The following is a 23,151-nucleotide window of genomic DNA, read 5'->3' as shown; positions in this document are numbered from 1 at the left end:
GTTCAGTTGGTGCAAATAAACACAATAACGTTGTTGCGTGAGACATAATCCAGCAGATGTCTCCACGTTTGCAGTCAGCCAAAGTAGTGTAAGTATGCCAACGGACAAAAAAAACACACGACCACTATCGCTCAGAGTTTGGCCTGGAGTAAGAGCCGTTTATTGTTTCTGCGCATGCTCATTAGCATCACCACGTTTCAGGCACATTATGATGATGTCATACACATAAACATAAACATGACTTTGATATTATACAAATATGCTCAACACTCCCACTCAAAGAAATGTTGATAACTCTCTACAGTGGTAAACAGAATCCAAATAAACAAAACAAAAGCTTCTCTAGCAGTGTTCAATTTGTATACCTGCAATTTACATTACTCTCCAAACAAATACCCTTTGAACTTGTCAAATTGTGCCTTTGTCAACGGCTTGGTTAGGACATACGCTACCATGTCTGCAGTAGGACAATATGTAATAGATATCTTCCCCCCAGCATGTGCAGATCGTACAAAATGGTATTTGATGTCTACATGCTTGCTTCTCTGTCTGGATACAGGGTTTTTGGATAGAGCTATTGCTCCCTGGTTGTCCTCGTATATCTTCACTAGTACATGTGGGCTATTATGGTCTACCCCTTTTAATAACTGTACAAGGTACATGCTCTCTTGAGTAGTAGCCGCTAATGCCATGTACTCTGCCTCACAGGTCGATAGCGCCACTGTTGGCTGCTTCCTGCTTTTCCAGGATATAACCGGACCATTTTCAGTTAAGCTGAAACAATATCCAGTTGTGCTTCTCCTATCATTTTGATCGGCTGGCCAATCAGCATCACTGTATCCCTCAAGCTTTAGGCTTTCCTCACTTTTCTTGTAATGTAGCTCTTGGTCTATTGTACCCTTTAGATACCTCAACAGTTGTTTTGCTGCAGCCCAATGTTGTTGTTTTGGTTCTGCTAAGTGTTGTGATAGTTTACTCACAATCCAGCTCAGATCAGGTCTAGTACATGTCATAATGTATATCGAGCTACCTACTATCTCTCTGTATCCTGTAGAATCGATAACTTCACCCTCAGTGTCAAAATGTAACTTTTGCTCACATGGAGTTGACCTTGGTTTGCACTCTGACATGCCAAACCTCTCTAGCATCTTTGCTATGTGTCTCTTTTGGCTCATTTTGATCTCCCCCTCACTCTGTGTAAAGTCGATACCTAGGAAGTGTTTAAGTTCCCCCAAATCTTTCATTTTAAACTTCCTCTTCAACATCTCTTTGACATCACTGAGTGAGCCGTTGTTATTGGCCGCTGTAAGTAGGTCATCTACCCATATCAACAGAATAACTCTTTCTTTCTCAGACTCTTTTCTGTAGGCACAATGATCAGCATCATTTTGCACAAACCAATTCTCTGTAAGATGATCATGCATTAACTTGTTCCAGTTTCGCCCGGATTGCTTTAAACCATACAATGAGTTGTTGAGTTTGCACACTAAGTGTTCCCCTGTTTTAGATTTTGCCTCAAAACCTTCGGGCTGTTCCATATATAACTCGCAGTCTATTGGTGCATGGAGATAAGCTGTCTTCACATCCATTTGGTGTAGGATAAGATCATCCTGTATAGCCACCTGCATCAATGTACGTACAGAAGTCATATTTGCTGTCGGTGAAAAAGTTTCCTTGTAATCAATTCCCTCTACTTAACTATAGCCTTTAGCTACATATCTGGCTTTAAAAATCTCAGATCCGTCTGGGCTTTCCTTTACTGCATATACCCAACGACCTCCCACTGCTTGCTTGCCCTTTGGCAGTGTGGTCAGACTGAAGGTCTCATTCTCTGTTAAAGAGTTCTTCTCCTCTTTCATTGCATCAGCCCACATTTTTGATTTCTTAGAGCCTACAGCCTGCATGTATGTCTTGGGTACGTCACAAGCAACCCTGTAGAAATAATCTACATTTTCACCCTCATCATTACAATCAGCCTTACACTGATACTCCGTTAAATATTCTGGAGCGTTTCTTTGTCTAGTGGGATAGCGTCGTGCACTCTCTCCCTGCTCTCTTTGAGTACCATCTGTCTGGATCTGACTAGCCTCAATATTCTCATCACTATAGGACTGTACACCCACATTAGGCTCTCTTGGATTCTGGTTCACCATTTTTGTCCCTGCTGGTGTTGTGGGAATAGTTTCTCCATAAGTGTCAAAATCCATCTTATGATTTGTCTTAGTCTGACTATCTGCACTACTCTTTGTGATGCATTTTACCAGCCTATGTTTCAGGACTTTCCCTGTCTCAGGATAAAATACTTGGAATTCTGGGCTATATTTGTCGTATCCTACAAAAATACCCTTTGCACATCTAGAATCTAGCTTCTTCTTATCCTGCTTATACCCGTAGCATTCAGAGCCAAATATTTTCATGTTGGACAAGTCGGGTGTTTTGCCAGTAAAAACATGGTATGGTGTCTGCTCTAGACGCTTACAGTAACACCTGTTACGTATCCGTGCTGCTGTTTGTACAGCATATGTCCATAACTGCTTTGGGAGGTTACTCTCTAATAGCATGCATCGTGACCTCTCTCGGCAGTACCGTTCTGGTGAGGTTAGTATGGGGCACTTGTCTCGTGCCTTATCCCTTTCGTCCTAAGTAAAGTTTGAAACTCATGCCCGGTAAATTCAGTACCGTTGTCAGATCTTATTAACTTAATGTGTCCATATGGAGCAGTATCCGCTATTAATTTTTCAGTAGCTTTTGCTGTATCACTCTTTGCTTTGATAAAGTAGGGACAAATCATCCCACTATAATCATCAGTAAATGCTATTGCATATCTGTACCCGTCTTTATCTGCTGGTTCTATTGGACCGCATAGGTCTGTATGTACTAGCTCTAGTACTGTCTTTACTTTTGCATCTGCATGCCTGTTTCTGCTTTGAGTACATTTTCCCTGCGTACATATTTCACAGTTATGGTTAGACATGTCATGTTTCCCTTTGATCGACATACCTTTAACCACTTTCTCAAGTTTAGACACATCCTCAAAATTACAATGACCAAGTATTCTATGCCATGTCTGGATGTCATGACAACCACTACAAACATCATCAGTATTTTCATCCTCTACTGTGCTAAGGTAATATAGCCTACCATACACATCCATTTTAAACTTAGTACCATTTTGATGAATCAGCCAATCATCACCATCCTTGAAGAGGACCTCAGCTCCGCTGGCTGTCGCTGCTTTCACGGGGAAAATGTCCTGTTGAAAAGACGGGATGCAAAGCGCTCGTTTGAGCCTCGTTTTCAGAGAGACAGCAAGCGCATTTCGTGGGATCTGCAGGCAGTGGCAGGTACTTCCGGCATCTGCCACAGAGGTCGCTACTCCGTGGTATCTGTGGCAAGTATATGCCAGAGATGCCACAACTTGCCGTGGCATTTGCGCATGCTGAACGGGAGTTGCCACAAGATGCCAGAGTTAAGAGAAGGTTTACGGTAGCTGCCACTCGCCTTCCGTGGCAAATGCTGATATTTAAACCCGTATTTATCGCGTAAAATGTTGCTGTTTTGCCATGACTTTATCGGACTGATCTGTACACAAGACTGATGATCTGTTACTGATGGTCCGATCTCTATTTTTCAAAAAGATTAAACATTATATGTTCTATAGATTTTACTTGGAGAACGTGGTTTGTTAAAATAAATAAACGTGCTATTTTTATGATAATACTAAAGATATATTATTAGTAAGTTGACATAAAGATCTAACATTGTTGAACAGAGGTGGGAAATAGGCTAACTTGTATACTCAAGTACTGTACTTGTGATTTAGAAATAGCCTACTTGTGCTTTAGTTGAGTATGTAAATGGTATGTTACGTAGTACTTACCCCACTACAATTCAGAGGTAAATTGTGTAATTGTAGCCTACTCCCCTACATTTATTTAATACGCTACCTTTAGTTACTTACTACAGATTCTGATTAATGATGATAAATATAATCAAGTCTTAAATCAGACTTTATAGTTACTCCGGGAGTAAATTCACAAGATACCCTAGACCTAGAGTATACAAAGTCATTAAAACTAGCTGCACCTTTACCAGCTTTGAAAACACTTTAATGATCAATCATTATAATGAAAACATGTAATATGCACTTTAAGTATATTGTTATGCTAATCATTTTTGCGCTTTTACTTGAGTAACATTTTAATGCAGGACTTTTACTTGTAACAGAGTATTCCAACATTTAGGTTGGCTACTTCTACTTCACACTAGAACCGCCAGGGGTCGCTGTATAGCCTACCTAAAACCACCAACGTGTCAAATGAACGAATGCATTGATTTTCAAGGTACAATGTTGTTTTATTTATCATACTAGAACACAATGAGTGTTGCCACTACTCGCCGTGGCATGTGCCTTGGCATTTGTGGCACCTCCCACAGAGGCCACTACTCTGTGGCATCTGTGGCAAGTATATGCCACAACTTGCCGTGGCTAGTCTATATGCCACAACTTGCCGTGTCAAGTAAATGCCACAGATGCCACAACTTGCCGTGGCAAGTATATGCCACAACTTGCCGTGGCAAGTAAATGCCAAAACTTGCCGTGGCATTTGCGCATGCTGAACGGGAGTTGCCACAAGATGCCAGAGTTATGAGAAGGTTTACGGTAGCTACCACTCGCCTTCCGTGACAAATGCTGATATTTAAACTCGTATTTATCGTGTAAAATGTTGCTGTTTAGGCATGACTTCATCGGACTGATCTGTACACAGGACTGATGTGCGATCTCAATTTTTCTATCTTTCTATTTTTGTAAAATTGCAAAATTATTAGCATACAAATATACTTAAAGTACATAGGCCTATTACATGTTTTCATTATATTGATCATTAAAGTGTTATCAAAGCTGGTACAGGTGCAGCTAGTTTTAATGACTTTGTATACTGTAGGGTATCTTGTGAATTTACTTGCATACTCAACTAAAGCACAAGTATGCTATTGGTCGCCTGGTCGCTTGGCCATTGTGCTGACCGTTACCTGCGCAATAAAACAGGTGTACATAAGGGATGGATGGTGGCAGTTTTAGAAGAGGGATGATTTTAACCATTTTTATTTCCGGGGGGATGCCATCCCCCCTCAACTCGAGTACCGAGTATTATCATAAACATAGCACATTTATTTATTATAACAAACCATGTTCTCCAAGTAAAATCTAATATCAATTATAATGTTTAATCTCTTTGAAAACAAGAGATCGGACTATCAGTCCTGTATACAGATCATCGGTCCTGTGTACAGATCAGTTCGATAAAGTCATGCCAAAACAGCGACATTTTACACGATAAATACGGCTTTAAATATCGGCATTTGCCACGGAAGGCGAGTGGTATCTACCGAACCTTCTCTTAACTCTGGCATCTTGTGGCAACTCCCATTCAGCATGCGCAAATGCCACGGCAAGTTGTGGCATATACTGTAGACTTGCCACGGCAAGTTGTGGCATCTGTAGCATATACTTGCCACAGATACCACAGTGGCCTCTGTGGGAGATGCCACAAATGCCAAGGCAGATGCCACGGCGAGTAGTGGCAACACTCATTGTGTTCTAGTATGATAAATAAAATAACATTGTACCTTGAAAATCAATGCATTCGTTCATTTGACCCGTTGGTGGTTTTAGGTAGGCTATACAGCGACCCCTGGCGGTTCTAGTGTGAAGTAAAAGTAGAAGTAGCCAACCTAAATGTTGGAATACTCTGTTACAAGTAAAAGTCCTGCATTAAAATGTTACTCAAGTAAAAGCGCAAAATGATTAGCATAAAAATATACTTAAAGTACATATTACATGTTTTCATTATAATGATTGATCATTAAAGTGTTATCAAAGCTGGTAAAGGTGCAGCTAGTTTTAATGACTTTGTATACTCTAGGCCTAGGGTATCTTGTGAATTTACTCCCGGAGTAACTATAAAGTCTCATTTAAGACTTGATTATATTTATCATCATTAATCAGAATCTGTAGTAAGTAACTAAAGGTAGCGTATTAAATAAATGTAGGGGAGTAGGCTACAATTACACAATTTACCTCTGAATTGTAGTGGGGTAAGTACTACGTAACATTTACATACTCAACTAAAGCACATGTAGGCTATTTCTAAATCACAAGTACAGTACTTGAGTATACAAGTTAGCCTATTTCCCACCTCTGGTCAACAATGTTAGATCTTTATGTCAACTTACTAATAATATATCTTTAGTATTATCATAAAAATAGCACGTTTATTTATTTTAACAAACCACGTTCTCCAAGTAAAATCTATAGAACATATAATGTTTAATCTTTTTGAAAAATAGAGATCGGACCATCAGTAACAGATCATCAGTCTTGTGTACAGATCAGTCCGATAAAGTCATGGCAAAACAGCAACATTTTACGCGATAAATACGGGTTTAAATATCAGCATTTGCCACGGAAGGCGAGTGGCAGCTACCGTAAACTTTCTCTTAACTCTGGCATCTTGTGGCAACTCCCGTTCAGCATGCGCAAATGCCACGGCAAGTTGTGGCATCTCTGGCATATACTTGCCACAGATACCACGGAGTAGCGGCCTCTGTGGCAGATGCCGGAAGTACCTGCCACTGCCTGCAGATCCCACGAAATGAGCCAGGTCCTACTGCGTTTTCACTTGCCGTCCCTCGCTGGAGAGCGGAACAACTTCGGATTCTCCTCTCATCTTCGCCATCCCGGTCGTTTTCGTTCCATCTGCCAGCTCTATCACATGGTCCTTGGGTCTAAAGCTCTTATCGATTGTCTTAAACTTTGCCGGGTCATTAATCATGTGTGTCGTGGCACCACAGTCGACCATAAGACCTCTCTTATTTCCCACTTGATTTTGACAGTCACTTATTTTGGAAAAGAATGATGCACCGGTATCATCCTCCGTGTCTCCGTCTGCCTTCTTCACCTGATCACGGCCCAGCCCTCTGCCTCGGCCTCTTCCTAGGTGTGGCGTGTCCCATCGTCGCTCGTCTCGCCTCGCTTGGATCTCATTAGGGCATGTCCTAGCCATATGCCCCATCTTTCCGCATGTGTAGCATTCAATGTCAGCTAAGTCCATCTTCTTGCCTCTTCCACGTCCTCGTGTCCTCGTCCCGCTAGTCCTCATAACGCCGTCCTCGTTCGCATTCATGTCGCTCGTCCTATATTTGTCAGTGCTCTCATAGCTCCGCAGTTTAGCTCTGAACTCACCGAACGTTAGACGGTCGTTGGTTTGAGTGACGTGCACGACAAACAGGTTGAATGAGTCCGGTAACCCCTTCACTACCATGGCAATCTGCAATCCGTCACTGATATTTTCTTCGGCCCTTCTCAAAGACGTGAATATAGTCTCCGCTCGAATAATATAATCAGTAACGGTCTCGTTGCTTGCTTTGTGGAGAGAAGAGAGTTCACAGTACGGCTCACGACTCGTGGTTTGTCCTTTCTCGCGTAGTGCTGTCGGAGTATTGCCGACGCTTTTCTTCCATCTCATTTCGCGTCTCTCATTATGAGTGATAAACTCTTATTATCTAGTGTTAGAAATTAAAATCAATGTTTTGATGGTATAATGTAGCTTAAACATACCGTCAGTTTAAACGCTCTTTTATACTGAAAAACCAGAAATTCTTGTGCACAAGCAGTTAAGCTTTTATTCTGAAAATCCTTCATCTACGGTTAGTATTTAGCATGTGGCTAATATACGATTTCCTAAAGAGGTGAATTGAGTAGCGAAATGATATGGAGTGGTGCAAATCGAAACCTACGGATTTAACACTACAACTATAGATGTCGAGGTACTACCATGTTGAATATTAAATGAAAGTACAGTTTATTTGAATACATTATTGTTTACAGACGAGAGTAGCATGTGACAACATCCGGAATGACCGGAAACCAAACGAGCCGAGAAGTATTGTTTAGAGTATTGATTACAGCGTTTAGAATGTGTTAAATGAAAAGTGATGAAAGAGAATATGAGGAGAAACTGCGTGTTAAGCATATATTGAATGTGAAAAGAACCTATCCTCTGTTGAAATGCAATAACGGACATTGGAGACGAGGTGAGCCGGCTGGCGGGGAGGATCCAGCAGAGGATATATAACAGCGCCGGAGGAGAGATCCGCTCTCTTCTCTTCTTGCTCAGGAGAGCCAGATCACAGCTGTTTTCTGCCGGAACAATATTCTGTCTGTAACACTACCGCGCCTTTTTTAATTAAAGTATCCCATTTGAATCTTTTCAGAGACTCCATTTAGTCTCATTTTAAAGCTTCTCTCCTGGACGCGAGAATAAAGAACATATTTAACAATTGGCGAGCTAGCCGGGATCTCGCAAAACCGGGAGAGACTACAGCAGGCTGCTTGCTGGACCCGCTGGCATCCGTTCAACACACAGAGAGCTCAAATCAACTAGGTATGGAGAAACCTGTTATATCGAATTCTTCAATAGTTAATGTAGGACAATGTTAGTTCTGTGTGTTTGACGGCGGCCAGCGGATCCTGAAAATAGCTGTGCAATTTAAGTTAAAACAAGCCTAAATTGATAAATATTGGTATCATACCACGTGGCGTTGCTTTGTTACAGGCAGGGTGAGTTCAATTTCTTTTTTTCTATTTAACCCTGCATGCTATTCGTTTGTCTGTTATTACATGTCGGCTAGAGGCCAATCACTATATGTGTCTTTTGTTGCGTTTTACGTTTTACGTGAATGGTTTTAGGCCATTAAGCAGTCGGGACTGCTTGAGGCAAAGACACAGCCAAAGTTTGAAGCTAAGGTTATTGGAGTGAGTGTTTTGTGTAACAACAGTGTGAGGCTGTTTTAAAAAAGTCCTTTTTCAAGGAAAAGGCCTGAGGAGTTTGAAGCTTTCAGTGGTTACTCTATTTCTGTTTTTCAAGACATTGCGTTGTGGATTACGGCAGGAAGTGCGACATTCGTGCGTTAGATAGACGATATTCTTCTGATTGTGTTTGCTTAGCGTCCTATTTGTCCCATAAATAGCGTGTTTAAACAGAAGAGATGACCATACTGGCTCTTAAAGTCAAAACATTTACGTACATGGGTAGAGGGCTATGACGTAAGGGTATGAGGCCCATTTAAACAGAAGAGATGACCATACTGGCTCTTAAAGTCAAAACATTTACGTACATGGGTAGAGGGCTATGACGTAAGGGTATGAGGCCCATTTATCATTGTAAACTAAATAGAAATGTTATTTTAAACTACAGTGTTGTGTGTTGAATTTACTAGACAAAATATCACCTCACCAATTTCAACTCCAGGTGTTTTCTCAAATCCCTTTGTTCTTCAGGTCAAAGGTTGGAAAACCAGTTGCCATCTTGTCTTGACCTCATGTTCACGGTGAGCCACACGGCAGTCACCATTTCATGAAATGCTAATTGAAGTACTCTGTTTGCTTTAACACACTGAGGCTAGGCATTCCATCTTTTAAAGAACATCATACTTCTTGTTAGAGTTAGAACTATTGGAAGTACTTCTGCTGGTAAATGTGTATTGGCGGTTTTGTGAATATTCTTCTTTGCAAATGTGTTTTGGCGGTTATGTGCTGCGTTGTTTAACCATAGTGTAAATTCCTATTTTAAAGATATTTTTGAGGAAACTAAGTTTCTCCTTGTTAAAAACGAGTCAGTTTTGAAACAGCTATTCCCTAGTGCAGTGGTTCCCAACCTTTTCCAACTCAGGGCCCACTTTTAAGTCTTAAATTTTTTCGAGGCCCACCTTCCCATAAATACAGAGGCCATATAATGCGTTCTCAAAGCACTTTTTTTTATTAAAATTTGAACATAAATGGAGCACTGAATACAAGAGAAACATGTTGGAAGCTCTACAGTCGCTAACACAGCAGTGAGGAGCTGTACACACACACACACACACACACACACACACACACACACACACACACACACACACACACACACACACACACACACACACACACACACACACACACACACACACACACACACACACACACACACACACACACACACACACACACACACACACACACACACACACACACACACAAACTTTCTCTCTCTTTCGCTTTCTCTCTCTCACACACACACACTTTCTCTCTCTCTCACTCACTCACTCACTCTCTCACACACACACACACATTTATTAAAGCAGCTGTCCATCAACACCACACAGATATCAGAAATGACAAGCAATGGGCTGTCTGTAACCGGCTAATTATCAAATGATTAATAAATTACTATATCCATCAACAATGGAGAAATGCATTCTCATATATAACAATTTGACATCCAAATTATTAAAATTTGAACCTAAATGGAGCACTGAATACAGGAGAAACATGTTGGAAGCTCACTCACTCACTCACTCACTCACTCACTCACTCACACACACACACACACACACACACACACACACACACACACACACACACACACACACACACACACACACACACACACACACACACACACACACACACACACACACACACACACACACACACACACACACACACACACACACACACACACACACACACACACACACACACACACACACACACACACACACACACACACACACACACACACACACACACACACACACACACACACACACACACACACACACACACACACACACACACACACACACACACACACACACACACACACACACACACACACACACACACACACACACACACACAATTATTAAAGGAGCTGTCCATCAACACCACACAGATATCAGAAATGACAAGCAATGGGCTGTCTGTAACCGGCTAATTATCAAATGATTAATAAATAAATATATCCATCAACAATGGAGAAATGCATTCTCATATATAACAATTTGACATCCAAAATCAAATCAAAACAAAATCCAAATATCAAAAGTAAGCCCATTAAATCGATAGGCCTACAAATAAACACAAATCCGTTGTAAAGATGATGTAAATTCTGCTTGGGCTCATTAATGAAAAATTACACTTTGTATTTTAACATTAAATCATCTGCCTACAAACAAACAAACCAGTGCACAGATAAAGTTCAAAACTATGCATGTAATGTTAAGCCTCGACAGCAGAAAAATATTTACATACAAGTAAAAGCAATACTTGCAACGAAATAAAATTAAAGCTTCTATAAAGCTGCAGTGGATCAGTCCAACAACAGGCCCACAATATGTTGACTCACCTAATGAGACGGCTGGTGTTGCATGGCGGCAACCAGATGTTTGATGTCTGGCACAATGGATGAAAGTTTCAGTCGAAGATCTGGCTCAACATTCAGTTGGTTTCTGTACTTAGTTTTTAATCCCACGAGTGCAGAAAATCCAGTCTCACAGAGGTACATCGTTTGGAAAGGCATCAGGAATCTCACAGCTCTGTTAGCCAGATCAGGGTACTCAGAAGCAACATGAAGCCAGAAGTTTGTCAGGTGCTTCTGTGAGAAGATCAGCTTCAGCGCGGTGTCACAAGAGAGATCCAGGAGACTGTCTTGCTCTTTTGCACTCAAAGCAGCGAGAGCCTCATCACTGTGGCTGGCGAATGGGTTTTCTATCCAGTTGTACTGCACATCTGGGATGGGGAAGTATGCGCGCAGCTGGGTCCTCAAACCTTGCAGGTGCTCTCTGACAGCGTTGCTCACGGTGATGGGAAGTGGACTCTGTTCCGTTGTCAGAAAATCAGCCATATTTTCAAACGAGTCATAGTTTGACTGCTCGACACGCTTAGCCCACAGCGCCAGCTTTCTTATGGTTGCTTCAACTTTATTCTGGACATTGAATATGTTCACTGTTATCCCTTGAAGACCGAGGTTGAGTCCATTTAAGTGGCTGAAAATATCAGCCAGGTAACCCAACTTAGCCAACCACTCAAAATCCCTGAAGCGGTGTGCGAGTTCAAACGTTGTGTCGAGAAAAAACACATGCACTTCATCACGCAACTCAAACAGTCGCGTCAGGACTTTGCCTCGGGAGAGCCACCGCACTTCAGTGTGTAACAGTAGCTGGTGATGATCACTGCCCATCTCTCCACATAACACCGCAAATAAACGTGTTTGCAGTGGACGGCTCTTGATGAAGTTGACAGCTTTGACCGCCTCATCTAAAACCGTCTTCAGATCCGGGGGCATTTTCTTTGTAGCAAGTGCTTCACGGTGTATGCTGCAGTGGACAGATGTTGCCCGCGGAGCCACCGCTTTCACACGTCGGACAACCCCGCTGTGCTGTCCCAGCATTGCACGGGCTCCGTCAGTGCTCAATCCAACACATTTGGACCAGTCAATCCCATTGGAAACAATAAAAGTGTTCACAGTGTGAAAAATGGCCTCAGCAGTTGAACAGGTAGGCATAGGTTTACAAAATAAAAACTCCTCTTTTATCTCGCCACCATTTTCGTATCGCACATAAGCAAGCAGGTTTGCCAGACTTGCGACGTCGGTTGACTCATCCAGTTGGAGCAAGTAAAAGCGGCTCTCTTTTACGCTTTGGATCAGCTGCTCCAACACATTATCTGCCATTTCATCAATCCTTCGTTTGACCGTATTATCCGACAATGAAACGAGGTTGATAGGCTGCACTGCCTTCTCTCCCAACATCACCTGAACGATCTGTTTTGCAGCGGGAAGAATTAAATCCTCGCCGATGGTGTGTGGTTTTCCAGCTTTGGCAATGAGTTGGGAGACCCGAAAAGACGCTTCCACAGCATTTGTGTTCTCACAGCCCATATGCTCAATTACCTTCTTTTTGCTCTGATACTCCCTGAGCTTGTTCTGAAAAAAATCCCGCGGCTTGGTCGCATATTGTCCATGTTTTGTCTCGAGGTGACGGCGCAGTTTACATGGCTTCAAGGCTTCGTTTGACAAAGTCTCAAAGCACACGACACACAGCGGTAACGGCTCAGCTTCTGTGCCTGTCCAAAAAAATCCCAGCGCTAAGTACTCAGCACTGTACTTTCTTCGAACTCTTCTTTTTTGTTTGACGGCCAGGAGATCACCGGTCGATTCACTGACAGCCTCTGGTCTCTCTTTCCTTTTAATACTCCCTGTTGCTAGCCAGCTATCCATTTTAATACTCTGCTCTACTCTAACTTAATTACAGTTTACACAATCAGCATCAATCAAGTGCAGAGCTGTCAGAGAGTACTTTGCTGCGGTCCCGCAGCAAAGTAGTCCGGCCGATTACAACAAATGTTCCTATCTCTCTGCTCGTCACATATCTAATATTTTAAGGAAAAATGCAATGATGAAAAGAATAATTACATTTTTTATATCATTTTAAATATTATTCTGTATATTTTTATCTGATTTCCCCCCCACAAAAATCATACTATTTTGGAAAAGATTTGGCGGCCCACTTGCAATACCTTCGCGGCCCACCAGGGGGCCGCGGCCCACAGGTTGGGAACCACTGCCCTAGTGGATTAAGCTGGAATTTAAAATAGCGCACTCTGGTGGTAGTACAGAATTATTACCCAAATAGCGGAAACACCATAACATTGTGAATTTGAACCAAATTCATATTTCAAAGTCAAAACCATACACGGTACAACTTTATTTTAACATTTCATATTTTAATTTTGCATATTTTTTATATATTTAACTTTATTAATATTTTACCTTAAACTTAAAAAAAAAAAAATCTATAAAAATAATAAAACCTTGAGCAAGAAAAAAAAAAAAAAGTTAAAGTTCGGACGAACAGCAACGAAGGTGCTAGTCAGAAGATTAGTGCTTCATCTTTGATAAGTTCATAAATAATTAGAGAACATGTCACCAAAACAAACTAAGTTGAGACTAGACGCAGGGCCAGGCTCAACTGCAGATATCAAGGAAAGGGTAAAAATCAGATCCGATGCTTTAACAGTTTCAAGTAAAAGACAGAGGACATGGATCAAAGCCGGACAACCCTCTTGGTATGGACCTGTAAACATTGCTATGAACAGAGCTGAAAAAAGAAAAGCTATGGTTGCAAGTCTGGTATTCCATCTGGAAGATGCCAGCCAAGGATTGACAAACAGCTTACATGTGGAAGAACTCGGCAGAATAATGAAAAAGGAACTCAACAGAGGAATGGAAGAGAGACGAAAGGCAGTTGAAGCCCATAATGACATTATTGAAGAGAGACGAAAGTCAGTTGAAGCCCATAATGACATTGTTGCAGATAGACAACGGAGAGAACAAGAAGAACGAAGAACCGGTGCATATACCTCCATGCCATTGATAGCGGCTGGAAGAGGAGGATTTCAATACAAATCATGGACTCACAGGGACATGGAAGCATTAGTGTCAAAGCTACCTCCACTCACGAAAGGAGGTCAGAAGTGGGTGAATGATCTGAAGAGATACACAGCCCAGGACCACCTGTGCTTGGGATACATGAGGGCCCTGCTCGGACGGATTGAAAGACGACTTGAAGTGAGAGCAATAGATTCCGAGGCCAATTGCACAAATGACCCAGATGACACTCCATTCAACTACATCAGGTCGAATTATTGGGCTGCTATTCGTCACATCTACCCAACAACACGGAGTTTACATGCCCTCAACAGCCTGAGAAAAGAACCGGGGGAAGACATGTATGCCTTCCTGAAGAGATGTGAAGGAGTGTGGGAGGACTCCACTGCAGAACGACATGACGTTTCACCGTCTGTCGTAATGCTGTGGAAGAACGCGGTCATTAACGCCCTTCCCCAATCAGTGCAGGCAAGCCTGGGAGATGTGGTGGCATTAGACGCTATACCCATTGAAGAATGGAGACAACATCTCATTTACAATGATATGAAATACCAAGCAACCCAGAGATGTCAAAGACGTACAGAATTTCCAAACATGAACCAAATGCCGCAGACAGCCTGGTATCAACCACAACAATGAGGAAGCTTAGAGGACCAGACCATCAGGTGATGCATCTTCAGCACTAGAGTATTTGGAAATCCAGCTACATAGAGCCACATATGTCACCACAGGAGGGAGAGGTTGAATGTTATTTAAAAGGTAGTGAGTAGAATATTGCATTTACACAGAGCATCCACAGATTAGAAGTAACAGAGTAGAACATTTAGCAGACTATTTTTGTAATTATGAGAAGGAAAATACATTACGAGTGATGTTGTTCCCCCACACAGAAAACTATTGTGTCCACACAACTAGTGAGGTCAAGAAGACGGGCTTCCACCCAAAATATGCAAGGGGCGGCGATACACCTGACGTGAAGCTGTCCAGACCTGAAAACAGAAACTCGATTCTGTGGTGGTGAAGTCTGGCTACAAAGGGAGGTGTCCGATAGGGTCGCTTGTCTCAAACCAGTGAAGAAGTCAACAAGAACCCAGCTGAACTAGAGAGTGACTGTTAACGGGAGAACAGTGACGGAGCGACGGAGACTGGCCCAACATTTTCCAGCCAGTACATAGATGGACCCCGTCAGAAGACCGGGGCTGTGTTTAAAGGGGAACTTCATTTATTGTTAGCCAGAAGTGCACATTTATTGTTAGCCAGAAGTGCAGTTTTTAATCAAACAATTATTTGATTTATGGAGTCAGATTACATTTTTCTCATAAACACAATTTTATAATCGGTCTGAAGTATCTGTTTTAAGGCATGAGCTGCAGATTAAATAACATAACACTGATTGAGAGCTTGGATGAAGAAGTTGTAGGGTTTTTACAACAGTTTCAAGAATCAGTCTTTATTTATTTATTCTTGAGTAACTTTACTGATTTGTGGTGTTGTGCGTAAGGCAATATCTCATTTGAGTGAGGGGCACCAGCCCTTCATGCAGGTCACTCTCTGAGAGAATAGTTCATATTTTCCCTCCAGTTTGGAGAAATATTATTTTATCATATGTTAGTTCAGCAGTGTCAACCAATCCTCTAATCCTAGAATTATTGAGACGCATTAGCGACACCAGGGGTATTGTTTTTCGCAGCAACGATGATGCATAATACCATTACAAAAGCCATTATTGAAACAAGTAAACTATTAGAAGTGCTAATTGCTGATTTTTTTTTATAGTGAATATGCATTTATACCATCAGAAAACCATAAATCATACGATATTTTTGTACCCCTTGTGGGTACACGGAGAAGTTATATTTCTTTAATGCAACGTTATGGGTTTTACATGTCCTGTTCAGAATAGGGTAATCATTGCAATATTAATTGAGCATTTTATGCTCAAAGGAGGGAGTGTCATGATTATACAGATATGTTGATTTCAGTGACGTTGTAGTTAATAAATAATAACATGTAGTCAACAAGAGGTATGCCGAAGCTCGGGCCTTCTCCAAGGAGGGAGTGGTCCAGTTTTAGATATTAGACAAATAGAAGTGGATGAATATGTCAGAACTCTGAGTAATATTATGCAAGTTTTGTCTACACAGCAGGCTAGGAAAACTACAGAGATACCAGACGAGACACCAGAAGAGACTCCTGTTCGGCCAGGTGATTGGGTGAGGGTGAAAGTTCACAAAAGACAGTGGGCTGATCCCCGGTGGACGGAAGCATGAAAAGTTGTAACGAACTTCAAACGCGCTCCGGTTTAAAGGTAAAGAAAAAGGAGCAAATTGACACCACCTCACACATTGTCACCCTTCACTGGCGACTTCCAGAACATTATTGGGAGTTAGGACTGATTTGGCAGAGCTGGAACAAAACAATAAATAGAAATAAGATAAAGATAGAAACAGCTCAAAAGACAAATTGTCTATAGATTTTTATAGATTGTACATTAATGTGAAAACCTATTTTTTGTTTTACATCTGTAAAAAGAGTCCAATTTGTTATGTTATTTTTGTACTCATTATTTAAATTCTGTAACGGACACAACCAGGGATAAAATAGAGATGATGACGAGAACAAAGCCAAACCAATTGTGGGGTCCCCTAGGGATAAGAGTCAGAATAGCATTGTTGATTGTGCTCATTACACTTGGCACCTTTCTGGTTGGAAGGGGAGTACAATATTATGTAAGACATGGATCCATTAGTTCACTCATAGAATGCCCACATCACTAACAAGACTCCAGCTGGGTTTCGGAGACTTTCACTTATCCCCAGAGCCAAAAGATCAGCTGAGCAACAAGAGGAGGAGTTAGAAATACTCGGTCCCAAACAAGAGGCGGTTATAATCAAGATGATTCACCCCCTTATATGCAGTTCTTGTATCAAATGATGAGATGGGTTTAAGTGATTGGGATATGTAAGTGATGGGGATTTACAGATTAGGGGAATCTCTAAATACACTGGATCCATGTTTTAGTCCGTACCAGAAACACCCCCTGTTAAGCTATGAACAACCGATCGGTGACCTGAGCACAATTATTGAAAATGATTGTTAGACACAGGCTACTAACCCACAAGTACAGCTTTGTACGTACAAACTCTATGAACAAGATTCCCCAGCAGATAGTGGCGACATTGCAGATATGTCCAGTCACAAAAGTTACTACGGTTCTAAATAACAGTGAGATTTAAAGTGATGGAGAAAATATGGAGACGTTCTTTTATAGTGTGTGAAATATGTGGTGCTTGAAACATGTAGGTATTTAAATTTATAGAAGAAAATGGTTTCCTGAAAGAGTTAATTGGAATAAACATGTTACAGTGGGTGAAGGCAATGTTTAGGGATATGGTAAAATTATTAGTAGACATGAATTGTGTTTAGATGACATTTAACAACTAAGATGGATAGTAAGATTAGGAAAATAGAGTGGAAAAGGTTGGATTTATTTTACCTCAGTGTGTTAGAATTAACTATAGATAATGCGTCCCGAGATCTCTCTCTCTCTCTCTCCACCTGTCAGAACGCTACGACCCCATCGTCCAAGCAGACAAAAGACCTCACCACGGAAGACTCCTCCTCCTCCATAGAACAGACAGAGAACCAGAGCTGAACCAACAACTCCAACGCTGCATCCAGAACTATCTCCACCTGAGGCACCAAGAACCAAAACCAGGTGACATAAAAAGGCACACTCTCATCGGTCCCCCACAGGACATGAAGTTCCAAGCTGAGCCACAAGATTTGGGCACAAGAGCAGAGTGTGGGACATGAGAGCGGAATACGCCCTCCATGCAACAAAGTAGAGACTGTAAAGGAGGAGATGAAAAGCAAAGCAGATGGGACACTGAGAAGAGTTACAGCGGAAGGATCCAAGAGCAGATGGACTGAGGAGAAGGTGGACGGAGGAGAGGAAAGAACGGAGGAGTTGGCATGGTCCGGCAGAATGTGAGGGGTTCGTGGCTTGACAACCAGAGGGGGAGAGAAGGAAAACGGGAGTGAGTGAGTTTACACATAAACACACTTATTCACCAACGAGAAATACGTAAAGAAAAAGATTTATTAGCCATGAATTAATCAATTGGTGAATTTATAAAGAAAAGAGGAAACTATTAAATAACCCTAAAAACACACTGAGGGTAGAACATATTATTCAATCTTTTCATCATATGAACAAATTATTCTTTAAGAGTTTTTTATTCATGTGTGAATTTGGGTAAGATTTAATTTGTTACAGTATAGACCTACAGTTTAAAGGGATGGTTTTAGTAACCACTCTATAAAAGCAGACAAATCTTTATTTGTATGGAAAATGTTAAAGGTAGAGCTAGTACCAAGCCAAAGATGGTATTCCAATCTAGAGTATTGATTTCTCCATTGTAGCATGGTTATTACCTCAGGAGGGAAGATTAAGGTGGAAATAACATTTGTTTTTCGTCCAAGATGTAGAGTTTTAAAATGACACTGGGCAAAGAGCGAAAGCAAAGTTTAATTTTTTTTTAAAACTAATGTAGTTGGGAGCAATACATGCAGGGCCTTGGAGCACTCATTGTGATGGTGCATATTTGTTACAACAAACATCGTTTAGGGAGAAGGGGTCGCTCAACCCACCCTGCAGATGTTTTAAATCTTACTTGCAGCTTCAGAGGGAGCGCACGGCACCAGAGTATGAGTTTTAAAAGACAAGCGCCACCAGCTCCTAAAGGTCATCCATTCACCAGATGACCTGACATTTAGAGATGTTATTTAAAGGAGAAACATATCTGCCATTAATGTAAATTCCTGAATTAAACTACAAACCATTAATGAAATGACTTCTGTTTTTAAAAATCCTTGTTAAAGGAGGGAGTAATTATCACATGCTCGGGCACCCAAGGTTCCACACACTGTTGAAGGGGTTAGCATAGCTATTTAAGTAGACCAGAATTGAAAATAAATTAGTATAATGAGTTATTGATATTCCACCGGTTTTCACACCATTTCAGGGACTTTATCACTGCATTAGAACAGACCACCCAAAGGTACTGAGTAGGAACTTTTAAGTGATGAAACTCTACAACTGTTGTAACTGACCAAAATCTTCTCCCAGAAATGACTGTCTAGAATGCCGTACCCCAGAGTAGAACGCACAACGGCCCCCTCTAGAGAACATATTACTTTCATACCTTAAATGGTATGAAAGGAGGGAGGGTAAATTTCTCAGGAGGAGACAGTTACAAATGCTAGCAGAACAAGACGACCCACCCCGTATACAGATGTGGATGACAATGATGAGTTAGTTTAAATGATATGGATGTTCGGAGATGAGATTGATCAATGAATGTCCAGCCGATGTGATTCTTTAAATGATGAAATCATGTGAAGAAGTGAGCAAAATTAAAATGGAGTGAATCCATTTCAATTTACTTCATACTATTCCAAGATAGTATATTTTTAATATTTTTATTATTCCAATTAATTTTACACTATTCTAAGATAGTCCATTTTATTTGACTTTATTATTTTATACTATTCTAATATGGTAGATTTCATGTTGTATAAATCATTGCTATTCTAAAATGGTTTGTTTCTTTTCACTTTGTAAAAACAAGTGCCTTAACACTGAGTGTGGTATGAGAACGGTTTCTGTGAAAGGAGGGAGGAAGAAATGTTCTGATACCAAGCCATTGCTGCTATTTTGAAGAATGATATTGAATGCAAACACTAGAAGTTATACACAAGGGACAACTTTTAGGTTTGAACCAGGCAAATAATTTATTTTGTATTTTTGTAAAGTTAAGCCTATTGAACCATTCCATTTAGATTGTATGTTTGTAATATGAGATATGTACTATGCGAAGTTCAGATGAAGAACTCATTGATTTCAGTATTATACACACCTTTTAGGTGTGTAAGGAGGGACTGTTAGAAATTAAAATCAATGTTTTGATGGTATAATGTAGCTTAAACATACCGTCAGTTTAAACGCTCTTTTATACTGAAAAACCAGAAATTCTTGTGCACAAGCAGTTAAGCTTTTATTCTGAAAATCCTTCATCTACGGTTAGTATTTAGCATGTGGCTAATATACGATTTCCTAAAGAGGTGAATTGAGTAGCGAAATGATATGGAGTGGTGCAAATCGAAACCTACGGATTTAACACTACAACTATAGATGTCGAGGTACTACCATGTTGAATATTAAATGAAAGTACAGTTTATTTGAATACATTATTGTTTACAGACGAGAGTAGCATGTGACAACATCCGGAATGACCGGAAACCAAACGAGCCGAGAAGTATTGTTTAGAGTATTGATTACAGCGTTTAGAATGTGTTAAATGAAAAGTGATGAAAGAGAATATGAGGAGAAACTGCGTGTTAAGCATATATTGAATGTGAAAAGAACCTATCCTCTGTTGAAATGCAATAACGGACATTGGAGACGAGGTGAGCCGGCTGGCGGGGAGGAGCCAGCAGAGGATATATAAGAGCGCCGGAGGAGAGATCCGCTCTCTTCTCTTCTTGCTCAGGAGAGCCAGATCACAGCTGTTTTCTGCCGGAACAATATTGTCTGTAACACTACCGCGCCTTTTTTAATTAAAGTATCCCATTTGAATATTTTCAGAGACTCCATTTAGTCTCATTTTAAAGCTTCTCTCCTGGACGCGAGAATAAAGAACATATTTAACACTAGACACTGCACCAATTCAGCATGCCTCTGCATTCTTTGTTGCGTCTTCTTCAAGTGCTTGTTCGTCGTTGAAGTCTATCGCTGGCTCTTCCAGGATAACTTCAGTGAGGCCGCGCAGTTCCATGTGTGCCAAAAACCTCTTCTCCCATAACTCAAGTCACCGTCGAATAACAACTTGAACCACCTTTGGCCTCCTTGACTGGGCCCATAACCTGTTGCGTGAGACATAATTCAGCAGACGTCTCCACGTTTGCAGTTAGCCAAAGTAGTGTAAGTATGCTAACGGACAGAAAAAACACACGACCACTATCGCTCAGAGTTTGGCCTGGAGTAAGAGCCGTTTATTGTTTCTGCGCATGCTCATTAGCATCACCACGTTTCAGGCACATAATGGTGATGTCATACACATGAACATAAACATGACTTTGATATTATACAAATATGCTCAACAAACGTGTTATGTGGTGCTTCAAACAATTACGTTACAAGTTAATGAAGTTTGTCAAATATTAGCCTTCCCTATCCTGAGCCACACCAGCCGCCTATGACTTCATGTTTGTTTGCAGCTGTTTTTATCTGTGTAATTGTTTTGTGTCTTTGATGTCATTTTTTGTCTCCGAGTGACATTCTGTAGGTGAAGGCCAGGGGGGCACAGGCCTGTGTCTGTTAGGTCTGCCAGTAATCTATTACTTAGTTTAGCATGAAAACCGGACACGGCTAGCCTTTCAACAGCTAGCCGGGGACATGGAGGTAAAAAAAACTGCATTCCATCACATCTAAGCTATTGTTTGTTTAGTTCATACATAACCAAAGTTTAGCTGTTTAGCTGTTTTTGACAGACGCAAGAGATGTGACGTTTGATAGGAGAGATATATATATATATACAACTTTTTTTTTTGTTCATTTTCAATCTCGAGTGTCTACGTGATGAAGTCACCCACCTGTACGCGGTTAGCTCCACCCTGTCGCTCTCGCTGGAGACGAGCCCCGGGATGAGGGAGAGGTGAGAGATCTGAGTGGCTGCCCATCCGATCTGGAAAATGATGATGAAGGGCGAGAAGTAAAGTATTTGAGCCCACTGAGGAGTGCTGTCGTTACAGGCCAGGCATGGGTTGAAAATGAATGGAAAAGAAACAAGGACACAAATCGTTCCTGGGAAAACAAAAAGCGGATTGTTTTATTATTTTTAAGAATGATTAGATTCTACTACCTTTTGAGAATAAAAAAATGTATCTTTACCCCACCACATTTATTTATCTGCAGATTGAAACTTTTGATAGAAAATATGAACTAATCAATTATTATTTAGGCTATTAGTATTCACTGCAAAATGTATGTGATGTTCACAGATTAATGTTTCACCAATAATATACATATCACATATGAACCCGATAAGAGTCACCTTGCATGATTGCTAACATCAAGTGCATATTTATGATGACACACTGTTTAGCCTACTTTTACTTGAGTAAAGTTTTAAAAGAAGGATTTTAAGCTGCAGTATTAGGCTTTACTTGATGAAGATCTGAATACTGATTATAAAATCGTTTTCTGATACGTTGTGCTATTTTTGCTTGAAATAGTTCTGTACTTTCATTTAAGTCAACACATTTTCTCGGGTAGGCTACTTACCAAACAAGTGCCATGTTTTTCTCTTGCCGTAGAAGCACGATGTTTTGTCGGATTGATATCCAACCAAAGGCGTAGAGACTCCGTCAGCTATCTGCCCGATCAGCAGCAACACACCTCCATAGGTGCTTCGGAAGCCGAGCACGGAGTGGAGGTAGACCAGCAGGTAGGTGAACCACATGGAGGAGCACAGGTCGTTGAGGAAATGTCCTGCAGCGAAACAAACCCTTCTGCAGGCTGACAGAGAGCGACCAGCAGGCACAAACTGCTCCATGATTGATTTGACTCCTGTGATAAAACTTCCTTTATTCACAATAAGAGATCTGTCGTTGTCATATTTACAAATACATAATGCAAATAGTTACACTAACAGAGCAAAACACAGTTCAACCTTGTTCTGAGCATCTCCAAAAATATCCTTAATTGTTAATCATATAATAAATCGCAATGTAATGGATTATGTCAAGCTGGGTCCCCATGCTGGTCAGCTGAACCGGTTAATCGTTCAGCTGAATAATTAATGCGCAAACAAAA

General features: G+C 40.9%; 1 protein-coding gene across 2 annotated transcripts in view; it reads right to left on the bottom strand.

The window, feature by feature from the left end:
• Positions 1-22,899, bottom strand: part of mfsd12b (major facilitator superfamily domain containing 12b) — a 28,793-nt gene extending 5,894 nt beyond the window's left edge. Inside the window, exons 1-2 of one of the 2 annotated variants that reach the window (XM_079645905.1) lie at positions 22,621-22,899; positions 21,930-22,140 (exon numbers count right to left, since the gene is read on the bottom strand). In XM_079645905.1, the coding sequence (XP_079502031.1) occupies positions 21,930-22,140; positions 22,621-22,891 (482 nt within the window). In that variant the 5' untranslated portion in view covers positions 22,892-22,899. The remainder of the gene's footprint in view (positions 1-21,929; positions 22,141-22,620) is intronic. The other variant, XM_079645906.1, reaches the window with a different exon arrangement.
• Positions 22,900-23,151: the final 252 nt, after the last annotated feature.

Source organism: Notothenia rossii (assembly GCF_949606895.1).
Source record: "Notothenia rossii genome assembly, chromosome: 1".
Lineage (NCBI taxonomy): Eukaryota > Metazoa > Chordata > Actinopteri > Perciformes > Nototheniidae > Notothenia > Notothenia rossii.
This window is presented reverse-complemented; position numbering and strand designations above follow the sequence as displayed.